Below are 24,037 nucleotides of genomic sequence, written 5' to 3'. Positions count from 1 at the left end.
TTACAACGAGGAGATTACTAGTACAGGTGCATTGGAAGAAGTTGTGAATGGCATAAAAATATGAAACTTTGATCGTCGGTGAAATTGACCATTTGAATTAGCAATGTACTTGGACCAAAGGAGAGATCATCGCCAAGAAAAGGAGTAGAACACTAACAAATGAGAGAACCAAAGTGTAACCAGATGACAGAAGAAGAAGAGATAAAGAGAAGATCATGAGGAAATCAGGAAGCAATGCAGGCTAGTGTGGTGGTTTTATGTTGAAATCAGCTGACTTGTCTGTTTAAATAAATGTTAAAAGTTTGAATTTTAACTTATATATATAATAATTTATTGACCAACAACAAAATTTGTAAGTAGAGATTAGATTAATGTTAAATTAATTTTTAACTTGTCGAGTAAAAATATAAAATTAATACTAAATTAAAATTAAATAGATATATATTTAGTTCTTATTTGTGAGATATAAAATCACACTTTTTTTATGTATATATTTTTTTGGGGGTGGGGGGTGGGGGAATAGATTTTTCAGGTATACATAAGATCTCATTATCTTTTCTCCCATTTTGGGATACGATGAGCCCAAATTGTAGGCCTATATTTGCCCGAAACTTTGACCAAATAAAATCAGCCCGAAACGACAGCGTAAAGGTGCAAAAAATACGCAAAATAAAAAGGTTTTAGGGTTTTAGAGCTCTACGATTTCCCTTTCCGATCATCCAGAAGATTCGTTACACTTTCAGCTAAGCTTTGATTTCATCCTCGGTATTCTTCTTTCTCTGTAAGGATAATTGATTTTCACGTTCACTTCTCGAACTATCTGTTCCTCCATCTAAGCTTTTTTCGGTCCTGTAGGGTGGTTCTGATTTTATTGACGATGGCTCGGGTCTATATTGGGAATCTGGACCCTCGTGTGTCTGAGAGGGATCTCGAAGATGAATTTCGTTTATTTGGTGTTCTTCGGAGGTAAATTCTCTTCAAAGTTATTTCCTTTTATTTTTTTTTTCCCAATGAAAATCACTTATGTTGGTTACCAAATTCAAACTCGTGTAAAAGGAGTAGTAACCAAATTAACAGTTTCTGACATAAATTAAGTGGTTATTTTGTTCATAAAACGAGTATATATGTTGCAAAATTTATACCAACAATTTATCTTTTTTAAAAAAGCAAAAATCCCGTAAATAAAAGGTTCTTTTTTGTTTTACTGATAATAATATTCTTTTTTATTATTTTATTTTTCTAGTAATTCCAATTGAAGATATGTATTTTGTGAAGTTCACTGTTCTCTTTGGCAGCTGAACTCATCAGTTTTTGTCTATTTCGAGATAATAGTTTGTATCTGTGTTTGTTATTTGTTTGTGCTAGTAATGCTTCTAAACCTGCGTTTTTTTTTCAATGGTTCACGAGTCTTGTTATATATTCATGGTTTCTTTTACATTTCTATTGGCAATAAATATGTTAAATTTGATGCAGTGTCTGGGTTGCTCGTAGACCGCCCGGATATGCATTCATCGAGTTTGATGATAGGAGGGATGCACTTGACGCAATTCATGCCTTGGATGGTCAGTTTATTTCCCTGTTAATTCAATTTGTCATTATTGGTTCGTAAACTGTGTTTTCTCATAAATAGTTGAGATGATACACTTCACTGGTTAAAGTGCCAAACTTTTAGAGAAGCCAAATCTTTTGCTTTGCTTCATTTAAAATTTTATTAATGCTATTTTTTTAATCTCACGTAGGGAAAAATGGGTGGCGTGTAGAGCTTTCTCATAATTCTAAGGGAGGAGGCCGTGGTGGGCGTGGGCGTGGAAGTGATGACCTTAAATGTTATGAATGTGGTGAACCTGGACATTTTGCAAGAGAGTGTCGCTTGCGCGTTGGTTCACGTGGCCTGGGTAGTGGAAGGAGGCGAAGTCCAAGTCCTTATTATAGGCGTCGCAGAAGTCCAAGTTATGGGTATGGCCGCAGGTGTGTTGTTGACTGACATGCCAAATATGAACTAGAATGCTATGCATTTCAAATAAATTTTCAAATTTCTATGCCTTTTAGCTTGCATTTTCTTTATGATTTATTTACTCTGATTGCACAATAGTGAACTATTGTTTGCTGTGTTAGAAAGCAACATGATATGGTAAAATGAAGTTTGTAAATTGACTAACCAGCCTTGTCTTTGAACCATCCTATAGCATGCTTTGGATATATTCTTTTCTTCTCATTGTTTTGTTGCATTTGGATGATTCATGAAAGCCAGAACTTGATATTAATCCAATGAATTTGCTTCATTTTATTAGGAGTGTTAGTCCTCGTGGGAGAAGATCTCCAAAGAGACGTAGCATATCACCTCCTTATCGGGGTCGCAGCTACAGCAGGTCCCCTCCATACCGACATGCCCGCCGTGATTCACCTTATGCCAATGGGTATGCCGTATGCTTTACTATGTTTAATTAAGTTGTCATGAATGACGTAAGTTAAATAATAGACATGAGATCTTGTTACCCTTGTTAATTTGGATTCTTCTGATATCTTGCTTTCAGAGATTGAGATCGGATGTGAATGGATCAAGTGCTGAATGATCATTATGGAACGCTGTGCTATAATGTAGTTCCCCTAGGATTGACTGAGCACACTGCCGACATGTTAGTTATGTTGATGTCATGACAATGGTAATGGGTATTGATAAACTCTTGGATTTTTATGGCTTTTGCATAGTGTTGTTGCCACAAAAGGGTGCCCTGGGGACACTTTTTTGCGTGGGCTGTCACACTTGAATCATTGAACCTTGAAGGTCACTTCAGTCTTCCTTACTTTATATTGCATGTTAATTGTTCGCTGGTAGTCTTACTAAATGACTATGTTAATATTTAATATTTCATAAAAGTTACCTAAATGTCTTGTGTTTCTTTGTTTTGAGGTTGATTATCGGCCATAACAGCATCATTTTGCCACTTACTCCATCTTCTTGTCTGCTTCTCTGCTTCACAATCGTCTCATGTTGTTGCTTCGGTATATAAGCTGAATAAAAGTGCAACAAGTTGGTTGCATAGGACCTTTTAGTTCTGTTCAGGACAGGAATGCTGCAGATGCATCCTCCTTTGAATTGGTGAACTCTTTGGTGATTGTGGATAGAATTTAGTTATTTCCATCCTGCATCGTCATGAAATTGACTCAAATCGGTTCCTATTTAGTGACTAGCTATACATCTAGTGTCTACTGCTCGCTATCATGTGTTAAATTGATGGGCTGCTTCTCATTGTCTGCTCTATGACTGTTTCTTTTAATGGTTTATGGTCTGCATGCTACACGATTGGGATTGCAATGGTCAGCATCTTGGTTGTGTGCAAGACTATTTTGGGTGCTCTATCCCCAGCAAGCCAGCATGCGCCAAGCGCCATGTGTCTTTGATTGTCCACTTTCTGACTGTGTCATTCCATCTCGGTTGATGATTTTTTACTTGCATCTGAATGTGTCTGTCATCTTCGGCTCCCGGGATCCTCGTGCCTAATTGTCTCGTATCTGCTATCTGGGGTTTTCTTTTAGTCTTCAGCACTTGATCAAGTGTATGAAGAACTCCGCTTAGATTGACAGCATTGATTGCATTGGATGGTTGATCTTGAGGAATTTACTGTCTGTTGGCTTGCCTATTTGACTATTGTGAACTTGTGAAGTTTAGTTGTTTTGCCATACTACTTTGCTGTAATATAATGATAATTTTCTGCTGTTCTGTTGATACATACTAGCAATTAAATACTAATACTAACAATTAGAATTCTTTCTCTGACCTGCTTTAGTTTTTTCAAGCAAGCCGAATTTAAAGCATGCATTATAACTTGAAGGATAATTGCTATTCTTTATCCCTTTTTTTTTCCAAGTTAGAGTGGTAACGTCATTAGGTGTATTTTAATTGGAGAATAGTAACTAAATGGTAAATACTATTTCTTATTTATATACTAACACGAACGAGTGTTGACAGAGATTTGTTCATGTCATAGTTTTTCAAGTTTATTTTCGTCTTGTTTTATTGATTCAAACATCTATAGTGGCCTTAAATAGTTAAATTTAAAACATACGTCAAACAAGAAACTAAAATATTTTATGTGGAAAAGTAACTGATAGTTGAATCCATCAACTAGTTATCATATAATTAATAACCAATTTCCATAAATAATATAACTCTTCAATGTCGAGTTTATTCTATCTAGTAAAGTTGAACGCCGAACTTGTAGTATTTATCTTCTCATTTTGCTTTGGAAACAAGCTTCCTCCTAGCAAAAGATGGCAAACAGAAAGATGCTGTATGAATCTGCAAACAGAAAGTATTAGTAATATTGCAAGGAGCTAAGGATAAACGAAATTTGGAACTAGTATAGCAAAACAATGATCCAAAATAGTTATACGGTATGGATCATTTTAACTCCAAATAATTGAGTTTTAAGCTTACCTCAGAGTTGTAAAATTTCATTGGTCTTACTGACTTCTGAAACTCTTTTTCATCTATGGGATTCACTGGATGCTTGAAATCCACAGGTGGTCCCTCAGTTGAGCAAAGCATAAAACCAATTATTCCGCTGAAATGAAATAAAACAACAAAACAAAAGAACCATAAAAATGGATTATCCAGTCTCGCTATCTCTATACAGAAAACAGATTAAATCACAAAACATTGTAAAGAGCCTAAAGACAAAAAGATAAAAGAACTATGGGGGAACTATCACAATTCAAACCTGAACAAGATGTAATCGCATAGGGGGGCATATATTGCAGAATTTGAAAAGGAAAGATGAGCAAAAGAATTTTGTAAATAGACGCATACCTTGGGTATGTAGGAACTGTGGTCCAAGCATAGTTGACGGAGCCTTTGAAAGTCTGGCTACAATTGGTGACAATGCCCTCAATTATGTCCATATGAAGCCATATACTTTCTGCCTGAGTACTTACAACTCCTCCTGGCCGAAGAGCCTTTGCAACCAACTCGAAAAAGGGCTTCTCAAAAAGCTCTTGAGCAGGACCTTGAGAATACAGAAAGTAACCTCTCTTTAACAAAACGAAACAATTTAAGTGGCAAACAAAACAGAGTAACAAAAAAGCTATACTCAAGTGCATTACATATGCTGCATACCAATAGGGTCAGATGAATCAACTATAACTGCATCATAAGTTCCTTCTGGAGCTTCCTTCAAGAATGCAACTCCTAGAACCATCAACAGAAGAGCCAGCATGAGATAACTTAATTCCCAAGAGTAAAACACTGAAGGGACAAATTAGAATTGATGATCATACCATCCCCAATATGAAGTGACACACGGGGATCATCAAAACCTATGGCTACATCAGGGAAGAATTGCTTGGAGACCTGCATAAGATGAATTATTGAGTGAATGTACATATAGTACATCTTTATTCCTAGACAGACAGACAGAAGGGAATAGATCAACAATCACCAAATCCACCCTTAAGGTGGTTATTGCTGTTCTGTTCCTTCTTGCTTGGGAAAAAAAATCTAGAAAGTGTACTTCATACTTGTTTTAGAGAAATAGGAAAAGAACTGAGTATAACTGTGTTGCTTACATCAACAACCATCTTGTCAATTTCGCAAATGTCTATCTTTTCAACTGATGAATGGCGTGATACTTCTCTCAAGACCCCTCCATCTCCTCCACCAATAACCAAGACCTAACATTAAATACAATTAGAGGCAGTAAAAAACCACAAATTTTGTTTGCTGAACATGCAACATAGACATATACCAAAAAAATAAAAAAAAAAATCATGGAAGCATATAAATATGGAGAAACCTTTTTAGGATTTGGAATAGAGCAAAGAGGGAGATGAGTGATCATTTCTTGGTAGGCACATTCGTCCCTTTCAGTGAGCTGTATGACTCCATCCAAAACAAGAACCTTTCCATATGATGATGACTGCAAAGGACATTATAGAATTGCATTGACAGCATAACCAGGACAACGAAAAAGCTCGCGGAGCGAATGTAATAGTAACTTTGAGGCTGATTGGTGGAGCCTCATGTACCTGGAACACCATGACATTCTGGTATTCAGACTTGCCTTGAAACAAAACTTTTTCCACTTTCAATGAGTGTGCTTCTCCTGCAGAATGTACAACCATATTTGATTTTGTGAGTGTATCACAAAAGCAAAAGTAGTTTTAGTTGCAGAAAACAAAGATAAAACCGATTCTGTTTCTACCTACAACAAATATATTTCTACCTAAAGCACTGGATTTGTAACAATTATGGCCAAAAGTGTATAATTTTGTTACTGCAAGATGCATCATGAAACAAAATTTGATCAACTAGTCAATCAGAACAAAACCATGCATCAAAATTAAGCAGACCAAATTGGAATCCATTAAAAGAAAAGAACGAACCAGGCCACATTGGACTAATTTCGGAGAACCAGCCTTGAATGAGGGATGATATTCCAATTCCATCGGAGACAGAGACAGCGTTCTCTTCTTCTTCTTCTTCTTCTTCGTGGTCTCTTTGCCTCTTCACTTCCGAAGCCATACCCTCACTGATTTTCAGTTACGACCGTGTTTGTCTCTTTATTATTGGGGGAAAAACGAATATAGCATAAAGCGTAAAAATAATGAAGAATCTGCTTTTTAATCAGATGCTGCGTTCCTGCTTCGTCTTGTAACAAATATTATTTTATTTGGTAAAATATGAACTAATTTAAAATAAAAAATTACTTATATTTTAATTTGAGTATTTAAAAAGGTGAAAACTCAAGTGAAATCCACTTCACGTGAAGTTGTCGTTAGATGAAAATTTAGTTAAATCAATCAAATCACCTAATGATTCTCAGATATAATGATTCTCAGATATCATCTAACGTTATTTTTTAATCACTTATATATCCCTGCCTCCCATGCTAATGTTTTACATATCTATGTATATATGGCCATGCAATATGAGCCGTGATTCAATCATATCAATGAGATACTACATACTTATAGTGTTTTTTTACCGAATACAGATAATGTGAATTTTTTTTTAAAGGATATTTTAATTTTATTATTTTGAAATAATATAAATTTTTGTTAAAACATTTTTAAATAATAATAATAATTAATTTTGTAAACGTTTTATTTAAAATATTAATTTTCAAACAAAATTAAGAGATAAATTTGACTATAACAAAAAAAACATTAACTACCTTAATCTTTTCCAACATCTACAATAATAAAAGCAAGAGGATATACTTGATTTTCTTTAAGAGAGACGATTAAACCAAAATGCTAGAATTTATATATGCGTTTTGTTTAAATGTAATTATTTTTTAAATTAATATTAATTAAGTTTTATTGGTATTTTAGTTAAATAGTATATGCAAAAACTTGGGTCACTACAGTGGATATCACATAATTCTGATTTAGGCAATTTATGTTGGTTACTCCTATCGGTTTAATTTTTTGGAATAAGTAATTTTATCATATAGTATCACAGTACTTGTTCAAAAAAAAAAAAAATCGACATAAAAATCAAACAAATTCAAAAAATAACTATAACTATTTATGTTTTTTTTTACTAACTTAACCTTTTAGAATAAATAGTTTTATGTCTACCATAATAGTCCCTTCACATAAGTCCCATATGTGTTTATATTTTTGGATATCTACTTTGTAGAATCAAGATGCTCTAAACTCTAAAATAAAAATAATAATAAAATAATAAAATAAAAAATTAATCACTCTTAAATTAAAATAGAAAAATACATATTTTATAAAATTAATAATAATTAATTTTTTATTTTATTATTTTATTAATATTTTTATTTTAGAATATCTAAATTCATTTATATTATAGATTTTTTTTCATTATATTATTGTCAATAGAAGTTGCTTACATGTGTAAGACTAAGAACTCAGAAATGAGAATGGAAGGATTCTTCAATTTTTGTCAAAGAAAAACGCCAGTCCTTTGCCTAGCCAGACAAAAAAAAGCCGTATTTTATTTTTATTTTTGCTTTTGACAAAAGAAAAAAAAGGGTCAAAAACCATTATATCGGTGTATATATATATTTTCCTTTATTTAAAACTAAAAGGGGAAAAAAAATTCCTTTTGCTTTTCTCCGACCAAGCAGGATTGGAGGAACACATCACATGCATGGAGCCGGAAATGCTAAACGAATAATTTTATCTTTGATCATTATTGCAACCACTTGAAATACACGAACATATTATTGATATGATCTATTGGGTTGAGTTGGCTTTACTATTTAATCATGCGATCTAATTATATATTGTGGTCATATCATCAGTATCACTCAGTAAATAATTAATTATTTGTTATCACATTAATTATTGATTATCCGTTATATATAAGAATAGGGTACTCCGTGGGACATAACATATAATTAATCATACAGTGTATGATTGTAAGATACAGGAAATCACATATATTATGTTGGTATGGCATATTTGCTTAGTTGTTACCTATTTTGAATATTATAAAACTTCAAACACTAGACTCTTAAGTTTCTAACATATCTAATTACTCTTCCTCCCGAATTGGAGATTGCAAAACCAAAACCATTATTGTCTTTGTTGCGCGTGAGAGATTAAAACAGAATAAACTAATAATAAAGAGACAACATTTGTGTGTGGAATGGGGATGGTGGATTAGTCATTAGCTCTTTAGCTCAGTGGATAGCCATTATATTTTGATCTCTATTTTAATACATAAATTCTTAATTATTATTTTACTCTTAAAAAAGTTTCATCAATACATACTTTTTAAATTTCTAAAAAACACTATTCCATTATCCGATCCATATACTTAATTAGTGCTTCATTTTCTTATTATTATTTATAGACAAAAGTTTGGTACATCTAATATAAGATTAGAAACATATTTTAAAAGAGTATGGGTTATGAGTTAACAAATCCAAGTATCAGGATAATAAACATCTCATGTCATGAAATTACTTATTCCAAAAATTTAAGTTGATTTTGGGGTTCACTCTTGAACTTTTGAATCTAGAACTCTAATATCATGTCATACAACCATTCATCCCAAAGTTTAAGCTGATAGAAAAAGGTAACATTAATAGTTATATCTCTAATACTCCCTAAACTTCCATTATATTCATTATTTCATTGTACAAATATTTTATTGGCTCCTCATACTTTTCCATTTTAAAAAAATATGGTTCGAGTATTTCCTAATATTTATACAATTTTTTAGGTGACATCTAAGACTATATTTGTTTATAGACAAAGAATATTAAAACATAAAATTGTGTTTGGTAAATAAAATATAAATAAAATTTTATGTTTAGAAATATTAAATTAATGTATTTTATATTTATTTTAATAAAAATGATATAAAAATATTAATAAAAATATAATTTTTTATTATTTTTGTTAAATTTTTATTATAATAATTATTATTATATATTTTTTAACTTTTTTAAATAAAAAAACAAAAATAAATTAAATTTTTATAATTTATTTTAATTTATTACTAAATAAAATATAAAAATACTATTTTTTGTATCTTATTTTTAATATATGATCTTATCATATTTTTAAAACTAAATACAGACTAAAGTATTAAACTTATTTAATTAGATTTTTATTGATGAAAAAAATCGACATATTATTGTGTCATTTGTGTGCATAGATATGTCAAAACTTTTGATATAGGGACAATGACGGACTGCTATTGCAAATGCATATGTCGGCTACTTTTCGCGCTGGCTCAATTGACGTTTCGCAAATCACAATTCATTTTTAAGAAATAACTAATTTTTCATAAATTACAAAATTCAACATATAGATTTAAAACTAATTTAGCACATTCAAAGTAAATAATAAAAATAAAATTGAAAATTTTATCTAATGCATTGACTGATAAATCAGAAGTTTAATGAAAATTAAGACAGAATTAATCAGCAAAAATAGAAAGAAAACAAAGATTAATAGTTTAATTAATCTGATACATTCGTTAATTAAGTATTTAAGTATGTTCTTTTAACTGATTATTTATAGAGTAAATATATTATTTTAATTGATATCATTATACATAATTAAATATTTATATCAAATGTTTTATACATTAAACTCAAAATATTAAAAATTTCAATGAATCAAGAATATGATTCATTAATCTTTATAGTTATCATAACTCATAAGTTTGAACATTAGAATTAGCTTTTGAAATTAAGTTAATTTCCGTCATTTCTACTATAAACGCTATTAGGTAGTACTCAACAGTCAACATTCAACAAAGCTACCAAATATACAATAAAGGTGCATCCCCATTATACCCTCTTTTGTAGATCGGCTAGAGAAGATAACCGCCACATCATGTTGCCATCAGCATCTTTTCCTTTATCTTTTACATTAATTACTAGAGTTTAGTGTTCTATTTTTAAGGGTTAAGTACTGAAATCGTCCCTAAGGTAAGGGGCGAAAATCAAATTTGTCCCCGACCTTTTTTCGTTATTAAAATTATTCTCAACGTTCAAAAACGTTTTAAAATCATCCTTCCCCGAATTCTTGGACCAAAATACCCTCATCATCATCATTCTTCTCTTCACCTTTCTCACCCCACCACCACCACCACCAACAACAACAACCAACACCAACACCAAAAACATCAAGCAACAACAACAACATAACTCAGAAAATCAAAACTCAAAATTCAACAACAACAGTAATCAAAACTCAGCAATAACAAATTCAGTAACAACAACAATAAAAACTCAGCAAAACTCAGCAATAACAATAAGCAATAATCAAAACTCAACAACAATTCACAAAAAATTCAGAAATTCTACAACAAAAATCCAATAGAACAGTGGCGGATCTCAGGCGGCAGGGCGGCGGTGCAGCGGTGGCGGCGGCAGCGAAGATCGGCGGCGTCCGTGAAGACCGGTGGCGGCGGCGAGGAGTCTTCCCCTTCCCCCTCTTCTTCCCGAAACCCCCTCTCCCCTCTTCTCCCTTCGCGTTCCCTTCCCCCTTTTCCCGAGGAGCAGAGCGGCGGCGGCGACAGCGAAGAGCAGCGGCGGTAATGAAGACCGGTGGCGGCGGCGAGGAGAGAAGATGGCGGAAGTGGAGGCGGCGAGAAACGGCGACGAAGGCGCGGCGGTGACTGACGCGATGGCAGCAACGAAGGCGCGGCGGTGACTGGCGCAATGGCGACGATCCCCTCCCCCCTTTCCCCTTCCCACTCCTCCTCCCCCACACCCCTTCCCCCACCCCCGCGTCCTTTCCCCTTTCCCCCCTTCGCCGGCGCCGTCCCCCCTCCCCCTTTCCCCTTCCCCTCTTCCTTTTTCCCCACCCCCTCTCTTTCTCGCCCCCCTTCCCCCGATTCTCTTCTCCCTCAGCCTTTCTTTTCTTTTTTTTTTATTTTATTTTATAATTTTTGAATAAAGGGTAATTTGGTAATAAAAAAATAAAATTGGTAAAAAGGACGATTTTATAACGTTTTATAACGTTGAGCATGATTTTAATAACAAAAAAAGGTCGGGGACGAATTTGATTTTCGCCCCTTACCTTAGGGACGATTTCAGTACTTAACCCTATTTTTAACTTTATTAGTTTTTATTACACCTTATCGGTACTTTTAGATAACTTTCAATGCCCTGAAATAAAAGCAAAATGACAGGACTACCCTAAATTTAATTATAGTTAGAAAAACAGATAAATAGGTTTTTGATTTTTTAATTTATAGATATTTAAATTTTTGAAGATTTGAAAATACATATAAATTTTTGATTTTTTTTAAAATTTAGACATATTAATTTCTCATATTTATTTGGGTCTGTCAGACTCAACGAAAAAATCAAATATAATTTTCGTTGTATTGACTTAGTTGATACGGATGTACACATGAAAATTTTTTTAAAATTGAACAAATTAAATTTAGGAATCGAAATGTTAAGATTCTGAAGAGGGAAAATGCTACTTGTACAACAAAATTCAGTCTTTAAATTTAATATTTTATTATTTTAATTTTTTAATTAATCATATTTTCTATTTTTAAGTAACCACTTTTATTTTGAATATTTATTACTGTAAAATTTATAACCACTTGCAATACATTAATTTTTTGCAAACTAAACCATAAAACTCGTAATAACTTTTCGTGTACTAATTTTTAAAAAATCAATAAAGTTTTTAAAATCAATTAAACTCATTCAATTATTTTTTTATTCAAAACATTCAAAATTCATGTTAAAAACATATCTAAAATTAAATAAACGACATAAACACGTTCAAAATTATTTATTAACACATCTAAATTATTGTCATCGTAGTTTTAAATTACATGTTGAACACAGAAAAAATTAAACTCAAATACACATCTAAAATTATAAGAATGCACTCTAAATATTTTATTAACACATCCAAAACTCATGTAAAAAAGTTATATATATGTACATAAGAATATAATGAACAACATAAACACATCCAAAATTAAGTATTGACGCATCCAAATTAGGTTAACATTACAACTCTCAAATCAAACATATGAGTGCAAAAAAAATTATAATCACAAATACATTTAAAAAAAATACAGACACTTCCAATATTATACATAAATTTACAAAATAGAACCTTTTATTAAGCGAAAAAAAAAAGGAATAACATATCTTCATGAATGAACTCAACCAAATTTTTTTAGAATTTTGCAAACAAAAATACCAGAGACAGAAGGAGTGCGATGTGGGGGAGGAGACAGGGGGAGGCGCGGGAGAAGGGGCGGTTGTGCGTGGTGCGAGGGAGGAGACCAGGGACGGAGAGGAGTCCATCAATGGAGGAGGCGTGGGGTGTGCGCAGGGAAAGTGCGCGTCGCAGGGAGGAGCGCATCGCTGAAGAGGAGCGCATCGCCGAAGGAGGAGATCGAGTGCGCAACACGGGAAAAGACGAAAGCGGCCACAGATGAGGAGGGGAGGTGCTGGATCTTTACGGAGCGAAAATTTTACTAGTGATTTAAGATGGTTTAAGATTTATTTTAGAATTTTAAATTCTAAATTTTAAATTCTAACTAATTTGATTTTTAGATTGTATTTAAATTGTAATATATTAATAATTAAATATATTAAATCTGAAACAAAAATTTAAAATTTAAATTTAAATTTTAAATTTTAATTTAATTTAGTTTGTATTTTGAATGTGTATTTAATTTTAAAAAGTCACTAAATCTATTTATAATTTTTAGATGTATTTATTTTATTTTTTAAAAATTATTATAATAAAAGATTGAATATTGTACAACTTTTAAAAAATACCTAGTTAAATTATTTAAAGAATTTAAAAACTTAAATATATTTTTAAAATTTTAAAGACTTAAACGTGCACAAACCAAAAAAATCAGATATTAATTTATCCTTCTCTCGAGTAGTTAAAATAATAAACTCATGTTGCCAAATAGTATGCCATTAAGATTTAATTCGAATGAGTTGACCATCTGTAAAAAAATATTTTGTCACTCAATTATGCATTATTTTATTAACTACAAATTCAGTTTAAAAACTATAAATTTAACGTAATATTTTTAAAAAACGTTTTATAATACTAAAATTAATTACCAAATTAGTATGTAATTATATATATTTATACATATTAATTCTTATAACTTTTAATTAAATAGTCAATCATAAGAATAATCAAATTTATTTATAATAAAATATTAATAAAATTTTTATATATTAAATATATATTTTTATATACAATTGATAATTGATTCTGATATATATATATATATATATATATATATATATATATATATATATATTAAACAATAATATATAATATTATAATAATTTTAAAATCACCAAGCACTCAATCCCTTAATCAAAAGGGTTAAAATTTCTTAAGAAAAAATATATATAATAATTGAAAGTTATATTATTTAACTATTAAATTTAATATTATGTATTTGTTCTAGTAATAATTCATGATGTTAAAAAAACATAAAACAACTTCCAAGTTCCAACTATCTGTAGTTCTCAAAGTATGTCCCAAATATTTTTTATTTCTCAAATGGATGACTATTGCGGCAAAAGAATTAATCACCTAGATTGAATTGAAGAAAGGATAAGTTATCCAATAAAATAATATTAAGTTGATAATGGAAAAGTAAAAGCAAATGGAAAGAAAATATCTACCATAATGTGAAAGGCAATGAGCAAAGCATGAGAGGCAAGTGTATACAAAACAAACAAGTTTGGTTGCTCATGTCATGCATTATATGAGTGAGTGAAAGAGTGCGCTTTTATTTTCATTTCACATTCACACAACTCTTCATTCACCAACCAGCCATGGCTTCTTCTTCAACCAGGATCTCCAGGCTTCTCTCTCGCTCCTCCGCCTCTCTCTTTTCGCGAGGTATACTTGCTTCTTTTCCCCCTTCAACTTTTTTTACGCTGTAAATTCAAAGCTCGTCGTTTTTGTTTTTGTTTTTGCCCCAACATTTTCAACAAACAAAAAATGATAACTTTTTCGTGCCATTTGATTCCCTATCGAAATTGGCTTACTGGGTTTGTTTTCATTAATGATGATAAAGATCGCCGCAGAATTTAATAGGAGCTTGGTGAAAATAAACACGTGTGGCAAAAATGGGGGAAAAGGGTGGAAAGAGAGAGAGTTCATTGATTGCTTTGTCCCTTTCATCAACCACCACCACCACCACTATTCCGATGATTCCTATGTTTTTTCTTTGTCCACTGTACTTTTCAGTTTTTGTACTGCATCTGGGTCTATGGGGTGTAACATTCTGAAGGCTACAACTCATTAACTCATCTTCATGGCATTTATTTCAGCTTTGTCATAAATAAATAAGGGTTGGTGTTTTTTGATTTGGGATTTTCAATAAAAAGTTTTACTTTTTAGGCCTTACAAAGGCGTTGACCTTTTTGTTTTGGATGTTTGGAACGAAAATGGAAATCTTTCAGGTGGGAAGGGTTACCTTGGTACAGGATTCAGCAGATATAGCACTGCCACTGCCCTTGAAGAAGAACCAATTAAACCAGCAGTGCAAGTAGAACACACCCAACTCCTGATTGGTGGGAAATTCGTTGATGCTCTTTCTGGTGAGCTTTCCAATATTTTTTGGTGTTTGTTGTTGATCTTGTTTTTTCCACTATAGTTGGACATGAAAATCATAAAGTTTGCATCTTTTACTGCCAAGAAGAAAAAAAGTGTTTTGAAGTTTTTTTGTGGGGGGTATCTTACCAGTGTTGGGGTTCCTCTTTGGTATCAGGTAAAACTTTTCCAACCTTGGATCCAAGAACAGGGGAAGTGATTGCTCATGTTGCTGAGGGTCACTCTGAAGATGTTGATAGAGCAGTTGCAGCCGCAAGAAAGGCATTTGATCAAGGTCCATGGCCTAAGATGACAGCCTATGTAATTCATACCATTGGACCTTTATTTTATTCTTTTTATTAGTATATAATCTTTGTATGATTATCCGGTTAAAATCCCTTTATGTTTACTTTGATTTTGTATAGGAAAGGCAAAGGATATTGTTGCGAGCCGCCGATCTGCTTGAGAAGCACAATGATGAGCTTGCAGCACTTGAGACCTGGGATAATGGGAAGCCATATGAACAATCTGCTCAGATTGAAATCCCAATGCTTGTTCGCCTTTTCCGGTACTATGCCGGTAAGTAACTTAAGGGATTCAGAAATTGCTCTTCCTCCTTTCATTTTACGAGCAACAATGCTAAAATTTGTTAATCTTGATGTTCTCCAGGTTGGGCAGATAAGATCCATGGTATGACAGTTCCGGCTGATGGGCAATATCATGTGCAAACATTGCACGAACCGATCGGTGTTGCTGGTCAGATCATTCCCTGGAATTTCCCTCTCCTCATGTTTGCTTGGAAGGTTGGACCGGCATTGGCCTGTGGCAATACAATTGTTCTGAAAACCGCTGAGCAGACACCATTGTCTGCTTTGTACGCAGCAAAACTATTTCATGAGGTGGGACATATTCTCTATAAATGGAACCATGCTCATTTACTGGTTTGGAAGATATAAAGAGGCTTAGTTTAAATTAAAATAGCTTTGATGATCAATCTTTCTTCCAAATTTATAATCTGTTTGGCAGGCTGGACTTCCTGAAGGTGTTTTGAATGTGGTATCAGGCTTTGGTCCCACTGCCGGCGCTGCTCTTGCAAGTCACATGGATGTGGATAAGGTGCCAAAATATTTTAATTCTGCAGTGCCATTAGATTCATTTTATTGATGTCTTTGTTACTAAAATAAGTTTCTTCTGTAGTCAACTAGATGCCAAGAATATACTTCAGACCATGTCCCCTGTAGTCTCATGAAATTCTATAACAAATTTCATTGCAATTAAATTTTCAATTTCAGTGTTTAGTACTTGATTTTTACCCCATCTAATTATCAGACATCTAGACATGATAATGTCTTCATAGCCTGAATTTTGGACAATTGCTTCCTTCACAGCTTGCCTTTACTGGTTCTACTGATACCGGGAAAGTTGTCCTTGAGCTAGCGGCTAGAAGCAATCTTAAGCCAGTAACTTTGGAGCTTGGTGGAAAATCTCCTTTTATTGTATGTGAGGATGCCGATGTAGATCAGGCGGTTGAGCTAGCACACTTTGCCTTATTCTTTAATCAGGTATATTTATAAATATAGAATTCTTGCGACAAAAACAATTATCTTTCCATAGGATTAAGCAGATTTTGATTGGTTCTCTTTAAAATATCCAGGGACAATGTTGCTGTGCTGGGTCTAGGACATATGTACATGAGCATGTATATGACGAGTTTGTAGAGAAAGCAAAGGCTCGTGCTTTGAAACGTATTGTTGGTGATCCATTCAAGAGTGGAATAGAGCAAGGTCCGCAGGTAAAATTTCAAAGAATCCTTTTCATAAAACCTCATGCACGTGCTTAGTGCTTTTTCTCCGAACTGTTTTTTTATTGTGTGAAATAGTGACAATTTGTTATCAATTATATGCTAAGTTAACTCAAGTGCCAATTGCTGATGAATGGAAAAGTCTTGAATGTTTTAGTGATTGCTATGTTATATACTTGATGCTTCTGAGTATAGAAATGCACATAGAATGCTACATTGCTGCCAATTTCATATTCCATTGTTTCAAGATGCGAGTCGTTTGAAATGCGTGGCTATACTGATGATTTCATTTATGATAACAACCATCAGATTGATTCTGAACAATTTGAGAAGATACTGAAGTATATCAGATCCGGCGTTCAAAGTGGAGCTACACTAGAAACCGGAGGAGATAGACTTGGCAGCAAGGGCTTCTATGTTCAGCCTACCGTCTTCTCAAATGTTGAGGTATATCATCTAGTAGTTGCTCTTCCATCTTATAAATGGAGGCTGAAGAACAACATTTTTAGTGTCATTAATTGTATTTTGTTACAATGAACAGGATGGCATGCTGATTGCAAAGGAAGAAATATTTGGCCCGGTGCAATCCATACTAAAATTCAAGTAATGCGTCTTATTTTCTTCAAATAATGTTAAAGTTTGTTTCTTGGACTAATATGTGTGTTAATAATCTCAGGGACCTCGATGAGGTTATTGAAAGAGCGAACAACACGCGGTATGGACTGGCGGCAGGGGTGTTCACGAAGAACATAGACACGGCAAACACGCTGACGAGAGCGTTGAGAGTTGGAACAGTTTGGGTGAACTGCTTTGACACATTTGATGCAGCAATTCCATTTGGTGGTTACAAGATGAGTGGGCAGGGAAGGGAAAAGGGAGAGTACAGCCTCAAGAATTACTTGCAAGTCAAGGCAGTTGTTACCCCTTTGAAGAACCCTGCATGGCTTTAGGCATTTGCCATTACTATTTACTACTATACATCAATAAATAGGAGGAACTCCAATCATGATGATAATGAAAATTTTCTTGTGTTTTTTTGCTTTGTACACATGTGACATTGTTTGTTTATGATTTTTTAGTTGTCACTACTCTCTAGTCTTCTATCTCTATCCTTTCTCCCTAGAATTCTTCCACAATGTAATAAAAAAGAGAGATATTTTCAGTTGTTGCCTTGATGGGGATGGTCCATAATGTCAAAAGTTAATCACACTAAGGGTTTATTTGGATAGGTTTATAAGTGATTTTTTTTAACTTTTAACTTATGAAAATGTACAGTATTAATGTCTGGTACAATTTTTAAAATAAAATTATAATTTTTTAAAAAGTTATTTTAGTACTTAAGAAAAAGTTAAAAAGAATGACTTCTTTTATAATAAAAAGTTTTTTATCATTTTTTTTTAAAATAAGTATTTTTAAAATTAAAAAATTAAATATAAAATAATATATTTATAAATTATTTTTAATATAAATATTTATTATTTAAGTTATTTTTTTAAAATAATTTAATTAAGTTGTCTTATTTAAATGTGACTAAAAAGAATATTATTTATAATTAAATATTAAAGAGATACGTATGAAACAAATACTATTGAATGTAGATAAGAAAGTCAGAGTAGTGGGAGTGTGGGAGCCTCGTGAGTTGAGCCCTGGCGGCACAGTTACTGCCATCTCTTTCTGTCGCTTTCTGTGTTGATACAGCCTCCACGTGTCTCTTGTCTTTTTCCTCACTTCTTAAATTTATAAATTATTTTTCCTTTATCTTTTTAACACCACAATAGAAAAAGTCAACATGAAATGTTCCGAAACAACAAGTCATCCAACCTTACTCATGTGTCATGTCTCATCTAAAATAACAAGTGAACTAAGCCTCAGAATGGTCCCTGAAGTTACACTCATGCTTCACAGTAGTCCCTAAAATTATTAATTACTCAAATTGATACCTGAAGTTAGACGCCGGGACTCAGTGTTGTCCTGTCGGCACATTTTTTCTAGGTGGCGTCATCGGAAAGCTGATGTGGCTAATTTGGTGACACGCGGGCAAGGCTAACGGCTAGCTGAGGTGGAAGAACGAATTTTATTGACTCAATTTGGTCCCTAATGCGAAGTTTAAAATCCCTAATTTCCAAATCTGAAGATCAACCTCCAGTGCCCTTCTCTTCTCTTCTGGTCTCTTCCGTTGGTTTCTCTGCAGCATCTTGATACCCAGACGACAATGGCTAGCGTGAGCAATGCTGCTGGAAGCTCGAACAACCCACGATCGTTTGGAAGCATCATGAGAAGAATGAACAGGAACAGGGATTCGCGTTTGCCAGAATGGTGCAGATGCGGTTTGAGACCAGTGCTGCGATGGTCAATGACGGATTCTAATCCAGGGAGACCCTTCGTGGGTTGCCCAAACTACAATGTAAGTGGTTGTTGTTGTTGTTGTTTGCTGTAATTTTGGATATAAATTTGGTTGATTCTTTTACCTTGGTGCAGACTGTAGGCAAGAAGTGGTGTGGTTTGTTTATGTGGATTGATAAAATTCTTGAAGAAGATGTGATCACATGTGATGGTAGAGCAAGCCCTTCAATTGACAATGAAGAATGGAAGATGAAGTTTGCTTGGAAACTTGGAAGATTAGAGTCTGAAGTTAGGGTTCTAAAAGTGGGTGGAGTTTTGGTGTTTGTATTTATGCTGCTGGTTACAGTAGGTATTCTTATCTTAAAGTTAGATAGGCAATTTGGCCAATTGTATCTGGGAAGAAACACATGAATTATGCATGTTGTTGCTGTAGTTGTACCTGTCAGTTTGTTTGAAAGAAATGAAAATTAAAGTGATTGAGACTAGTGTGCTTGCATATGTTGTCAATAAAATAGGAGTTTATAGTTTTTGGAAAGCATCTTAATCGCATATGAGAGTGCAAAATAAAACCAAAAATCTGTCACGTATCTCTTCAAGAAAGTCATAATTCATATTTCATACTGTAGTGATTACATCCAAAATAAGGCATTATAAAGCCAGAACAATAGTCACCAACTATATCAGAGTTTTCAAAACATAAGTGTCATAAGTTTTCAATCTCCAACACTGAAATTGTAAGCAAGAAAGCATACACAGTACATTACTTCAGGCAAACAGAGAAATAAAGACACCATACTGTCCCTAAATACAAAAAACTAAGTCACTAATTCTTGGTTCTGGGTGGCTTGAATCCCGGATTAGGCACAAATCGCATTGCTGGTAGATTCGTTGCTGTTTCAGTGCTTGCAAGCTGACTGCTTGTTGGGAGAGTGCTTGCAGATGGAGTGGTTGCAGATGGAGTACTTGCAGATAGAGGAGATGGAGTGCTTGCAGATGGGGTGCTGGATGGTTGGGTGGTAGCATTGGGTGTGGACAACTTTCTCTTAGGAGGCAGTTTGGATGGCCGAACAGCAGGTTGTTGCACCTATGTATGAAACACCAAAATTTTAAAGTGACTAAGATCAACCTGATCCTGTGACACAGCTGGGGCATTACCACCATTTACAGCAGCAGTTGGAGCAGAATTGTTGACCTCACCTCCATTAGCATTAGAATTAGTAGCAGCAGCAGCCGCCGCCACAGCAGCTGATTCTTCATCAACGGCCCTCTTATGACAGTTCCTCTTTGTGTGACCAGATTCACCACAATAGCGACAATGTCCTTTTTTATGAACTCTTTTCATTGAGGTCTTCTGCTTCTTGCCTTTACTTGGCTCCTCATCAGCATCCTTTCTTCTTTTCTTCTTGATTGGCCCTGGCTTCTTTTTGAACTTTGGTGCTTGAGGTCTATTATAAGGTGATTTCTCCCACAGTGCCTGGCCAGGAATTGGATTTATATGGAAGCCATAGGTGTTGTTGTATGCTTCCATGGTCAACCAGCTATGACAGAATTCATCTGGCCTTCTACCAGCCCTGGCCAAAGCAGCACATGCATGCACACATGGCTATAGATCTCATGATGTACATCCTGACCTCCTCCAGCAGTGTAATAATAGGCTTGGCTCTAGGGTCCTTGATCCGTGAGTTGAAAACCTCACATGCATTATTGCAGATATTGTCCATTTTTGGTGCAATGCTGAAGAATGTCCTGCTCCATGAATTCTTTGGCCATTTGCATAGATAACTCCAAGCATCCTTATTTAGCTTTTCCAATTTTTTCATCCCTTCCACAAATCCCTCTTGAGTCGTAGACCTTGCACACTCCCAAAGCAAACCTCTAAGCTGATTATCCTTCCACTGTTTGTTGAAGTTCCTCCATAAATGCCATACACAGAATCTGTGATGGACATTTGGGAGCACATCCTGAACTGCATGAATTAGACCCTGCAAATCCAACAAGCCAGTCACAAAGTTTCAAATCGAGCCTCAAAATGGCCCCTAATGTTATTTTAATGAACTCATAGTGGTCCCTAAAGTTGTGTAAGTGACATCAACTTGGTCCTTAGCTTAGCTGAGTACACAGATACTACCCCTTATAATGCAACTATCAACTATGCAGCATTCAACAATTACTCAATCTAAGTAAACAGATTTGTGTTTATAAAGCAGCAGATATTCAATTCAACAATTATTTAATTCACATAACTTGGTCCTTAGCTTAGCTGAGTACACAGATACTACCCCCTATAATGCAACCATCAACTATGCAGCATACAACAATTACTCAATCTAAATAAACAGATTTGTGTTTATAAACCAGCAGATATTCAATTCAACAATTATTTAATTTACACATGTTATTCAATTTATACTACTATTATTCACTACTCAGCAGCAGGTATATCTAAGAATGACAACTGTTAGTTAGGATAACTAGCAATAGATATGCATACCTTTTGCATGTCTGAAATAAAACACCAACCATGTTGCTTGTAGTCACCCAAGTCTTGGTGCAGCAATTCCAGAAACCATCGCCAATTCTCCGTGTTTTCGATGGACACTATTGCATAAGCAATCACATAAATGTGATTGTTTGCGTCTTGACCAATTGCAGAGAGGATTTGACCACCATGTTTTGTTTTTAGAAATGCTCCATCCAACCCTATAAGTGGTCTGCAGCCAGCCTTGAACCCTCTTTTACACCCATCAAGACAAATGTACATCCTATCAAAGGTTGGATCTTCATCAGGATTGGGATGAGGTGTAACCCCAATACTCACAGTGGAGCCAAGATTAGTTTTCAGTAATGTCAACCCGTAATCCCTAACCATACCATACTGGGCAGCAGCATCTCCATAAACTATGGCCCTAGCATCCCCTAGAGCCCTTGTCAGTGAAGACTTGTTGAGGTCTAAGTCGCACTTGCTCTTAAAGTACTGGGCAGCTTCACAATGTCTAAGGTTGGGATATTTTCTTAATTTCCTAACCAGTTTGCAACCCAGCCACTTCCTGTTAGCTAGCCTGTTCTTAGTCTCTCTAGGACAAGTGTGATCGTCCATAAATGTCTTGATCTGCCAACAGTTACCCTCACTGTCCATGGAAGCATATACTACCCAGCCACACTCCTCTCCCTTACAAACAGCCCTCATCCTTAAATTGTCATTCTTCTTCCACCAGATCCGCCTTCCCTCCTGGATACAGTACTCACGAACAGCTTCCTTGAATTCCATCTTAGAATTAAATTTCATCCCAACCTTTAGTTTAAGCTCACCAAACCTTCCTCCTTCCCTAAATACCGGAAACACCTCATCTGACTCAACCTCGTCTAACTCATCCTCAGAGTTTGGTGGAGTCTTCATTTCCTCAGAGTGCCAAGACTCTTCACCATCAGATTCATCATAAGCTCCATCTTGAGCATCATAATATGCTCCCGTTTCACCAACCTTCGGAATCGGGCCAAAGAAGAATTCATCATCTTCAGACCCTGACTCTGCACACACAATCCCATCATCCTCAAGCATAACTGAACTCTTTTCATTAACATCTTTAGCATCACTCTTCTTTCCAGTTGATCTCTGCCCAACCACTTCTTCTTCCTCACTAGAGACATCATCAGCAGCAGGCCTATACGGTTCGTCCTCTACACTGTCATAACTGTCATGGGAGTCTGAAGATTCTTCCTCACTAGACAAGCTAACAAACACAGTCTTAAGATCATTTCCCTTAACAGATGCTCTTCCAAAAGTTCCAGTTGCAGCTGATCTTGTTAAAGGCCTCCTAGCATGTAATGCTGCATTCTTTACTTTCTGAGGGCCTTTTTTTGGTATATCAGACCTCCTTGATTTTTGTGATGTTGATCTTGTTACAGGTTTTGAAGTGGGCTGGGCCGTTGACTTTGGTGGTGGGTTGGGCTTCATAGTAGGAGCAGCAGTGGAGTGGCCCAGTCTTTTTGGTCGTGGGTTGGGCTTAGAAGTAGTGGCAACTGTGGGTTTGGCCATTGTTTTTGGTGGTGGGGTGGGCTTAACACTGGGAGCAGCAGCTGTGGGTGCTGCCATTTCTTTGGGTGGTGATTTGGAATAACTAACAGAAGTTGCAGTAGTGTGACTCTTATGCTTTGGTCCTGAAATACCTTTACCAGTAGGCATAGTTGGAGGGATTGTTGTTGGAGTAGGAATTGTGGTGTTCATTGCTTCTGAGGTTGGAATTGGTGGTAATGTGGTGAAAATTGTATTGACTGTCACATTGATGCTGGGGTATGTATGTGGAATAGGGTCTGGTAGCACTATCAACTCCTTGCCTTTGGATGATGCTAGTCCTGTTTTCTCATTAAACACAGGTTCAGAGACCCCATGTTCATAATACACATGGACAACTCCCTTGTTGGTCTGACCAGCATAACACATCTCCATGAGCTCTTTGTCATGTGTCAAAGCTCTAAGCCCTCTTTGCAATGGCCTATTAGGCACCAGCCACCAACAGTGAGTCACATTGTCATACCCAAGTGTCTTATAGTAGTCTCGGATAAAAAATACATCCACAGTGTCTACGTCAACTCTCGGCAACTCAAAAATCTGTCCACCACTGTAATTCACAGCTCCATCACGCTCTGTGACGAATAAGCCTCCATGGTGAAATATGATGGTAATCCAAGGATCTTCCATCTGCAATTTAGAAACAAAATTTCATGATCAACCTCATCATCTTCAACCATATTAACAAGTTGGAAACTACATTAACTGTAAATGCAGCAGAGCATAATAGATAAGAAATAGCATTTCCCTATGACAAACAGCCCTCATACAGT

At 34.8% G+C, this 24,037-nt stretch overlaps 3 protein-coding genes across 6 annotated transcripts; 2 read left to right on the top strand and 1 right to left on the bottom strand.

Moving 5' to 3' along the window:
- The first annotated feature begins 500 nt into the window (after nt 1–500).
- LOC112733934 (serine/arginine-rich splicing factor RSZ21) lies at nt 501–3,778 on the top strand. Of its 4 annotated transcripts, none has more exons than XM_072227789.1 (6): nt 501–765; nt 856–966; nt 1,474–1,562; nt 1,740–1,956; nt 2,292–2,417; nt 2,535–3,778. In XM_072227789.1, the coding sequence occupies exons 2-6, from the start codon at nt 878–880 to the stop codon at nt 2,539–2,541; spliced, it is 528 nt and encodes a 175-aa protein (XP_072083890.1). In that variant the 5' UTR covers nt 501–765; nt 856–877; the 3' UTR covers nt 2,542–3,778. The 4 variants fall into 4 exon arrangements, with proteins under 4 accessions (XP_072083890.1, XP_025638846.1, XP_025638845.1 ...); XM_025783061.3 differs by having other exon boundaries at nt 1,740–1,968; XM_025783060.3 differs by having other exon boundaries at nt 513–781; nt 1,740–1,968.
- A 293-nt stretch (nt 3,779–4,071) lies between these two features.
- LOC112733933 (spermidine synthase 1) lies at nt 4,072–6,621 on the bottom strand. Its single transcript, XM_025783059.3, has 9 exons — nt 6,382–6,621; nt 6,025–6,101; nt 5,793–5,915; nt 5,566–5,670; nt 5,278–5,350; nt 5,117–5,188; nt 4,811–5,006; nt 4,439–4,565; nt 4,072–4,300 (listed from the first exon to the last, which is right to left on the bottom strand). Exons 1-9 carry the CDS (start codon nt 6,518–6,520, stop codon nt 4,235–4,237), a joined length of 978 nt encoding a protein of 325 aa, XP_025638844.1. The 5' UTR covers nt 6,521–6,621; the 3' UTR covers nt 4,072–4,234.
- A 7,462-nt stretch (nt 6,622–14,083) lies between these two features.
- LOC112733931 (benzaldehyde dehydrogenase, mitochondrial) lies at nt 14,084–18,014 on the top strand. Its single transcript, XM_025783058.2, has 11 exons — nt 14,084–14,355; nt 14,922–15,059; nt 15,230–15,372; nt 15,477–15,630; nt 15,721–15,950; nt 16,078–16,167; nt 16,440–16,613; nt 16,706–16,843; nt 17,162–17,299; nt 17,394–17,455; nt 17,529–18,014. The coding sequence occupies exons 1-11, from the start codon at nt 14,289–14,291 to the stop codon at nt 17,800–17,802; spliced, it is 1,608 nt and encodes a 535-aa protein (XP_025638843.1). The 5' UTR covers nt 14,084–14,288; the 3' UTR covers nt 17,803–18,014.
- The last annotated feature ends 6,023 nt before the right edge of the window (nt 18,015–24,037 follow it).

Source organism: Arachis hypogaea, chromosome 3 (assembly GCF_003086295.3).
Source record: "Arachis hypogaea cultivar Tifrunner chromosome 3, arahy.Tifrunner.gnm2.J5K5, whole genome shotgun sequence".
Taxonomy (NCBI): Eukaryota; Viridiplantae; Streptophyta; class Magnoliopsida; order Fabales; family Fabaceae; genus Arachis; species Arachis hypogaea.
The sequence above is the reverse complement of the archived record's forward strand: the minus strand, read 5'-3'. Positions and strand labels throughout refer to the sequence as shown.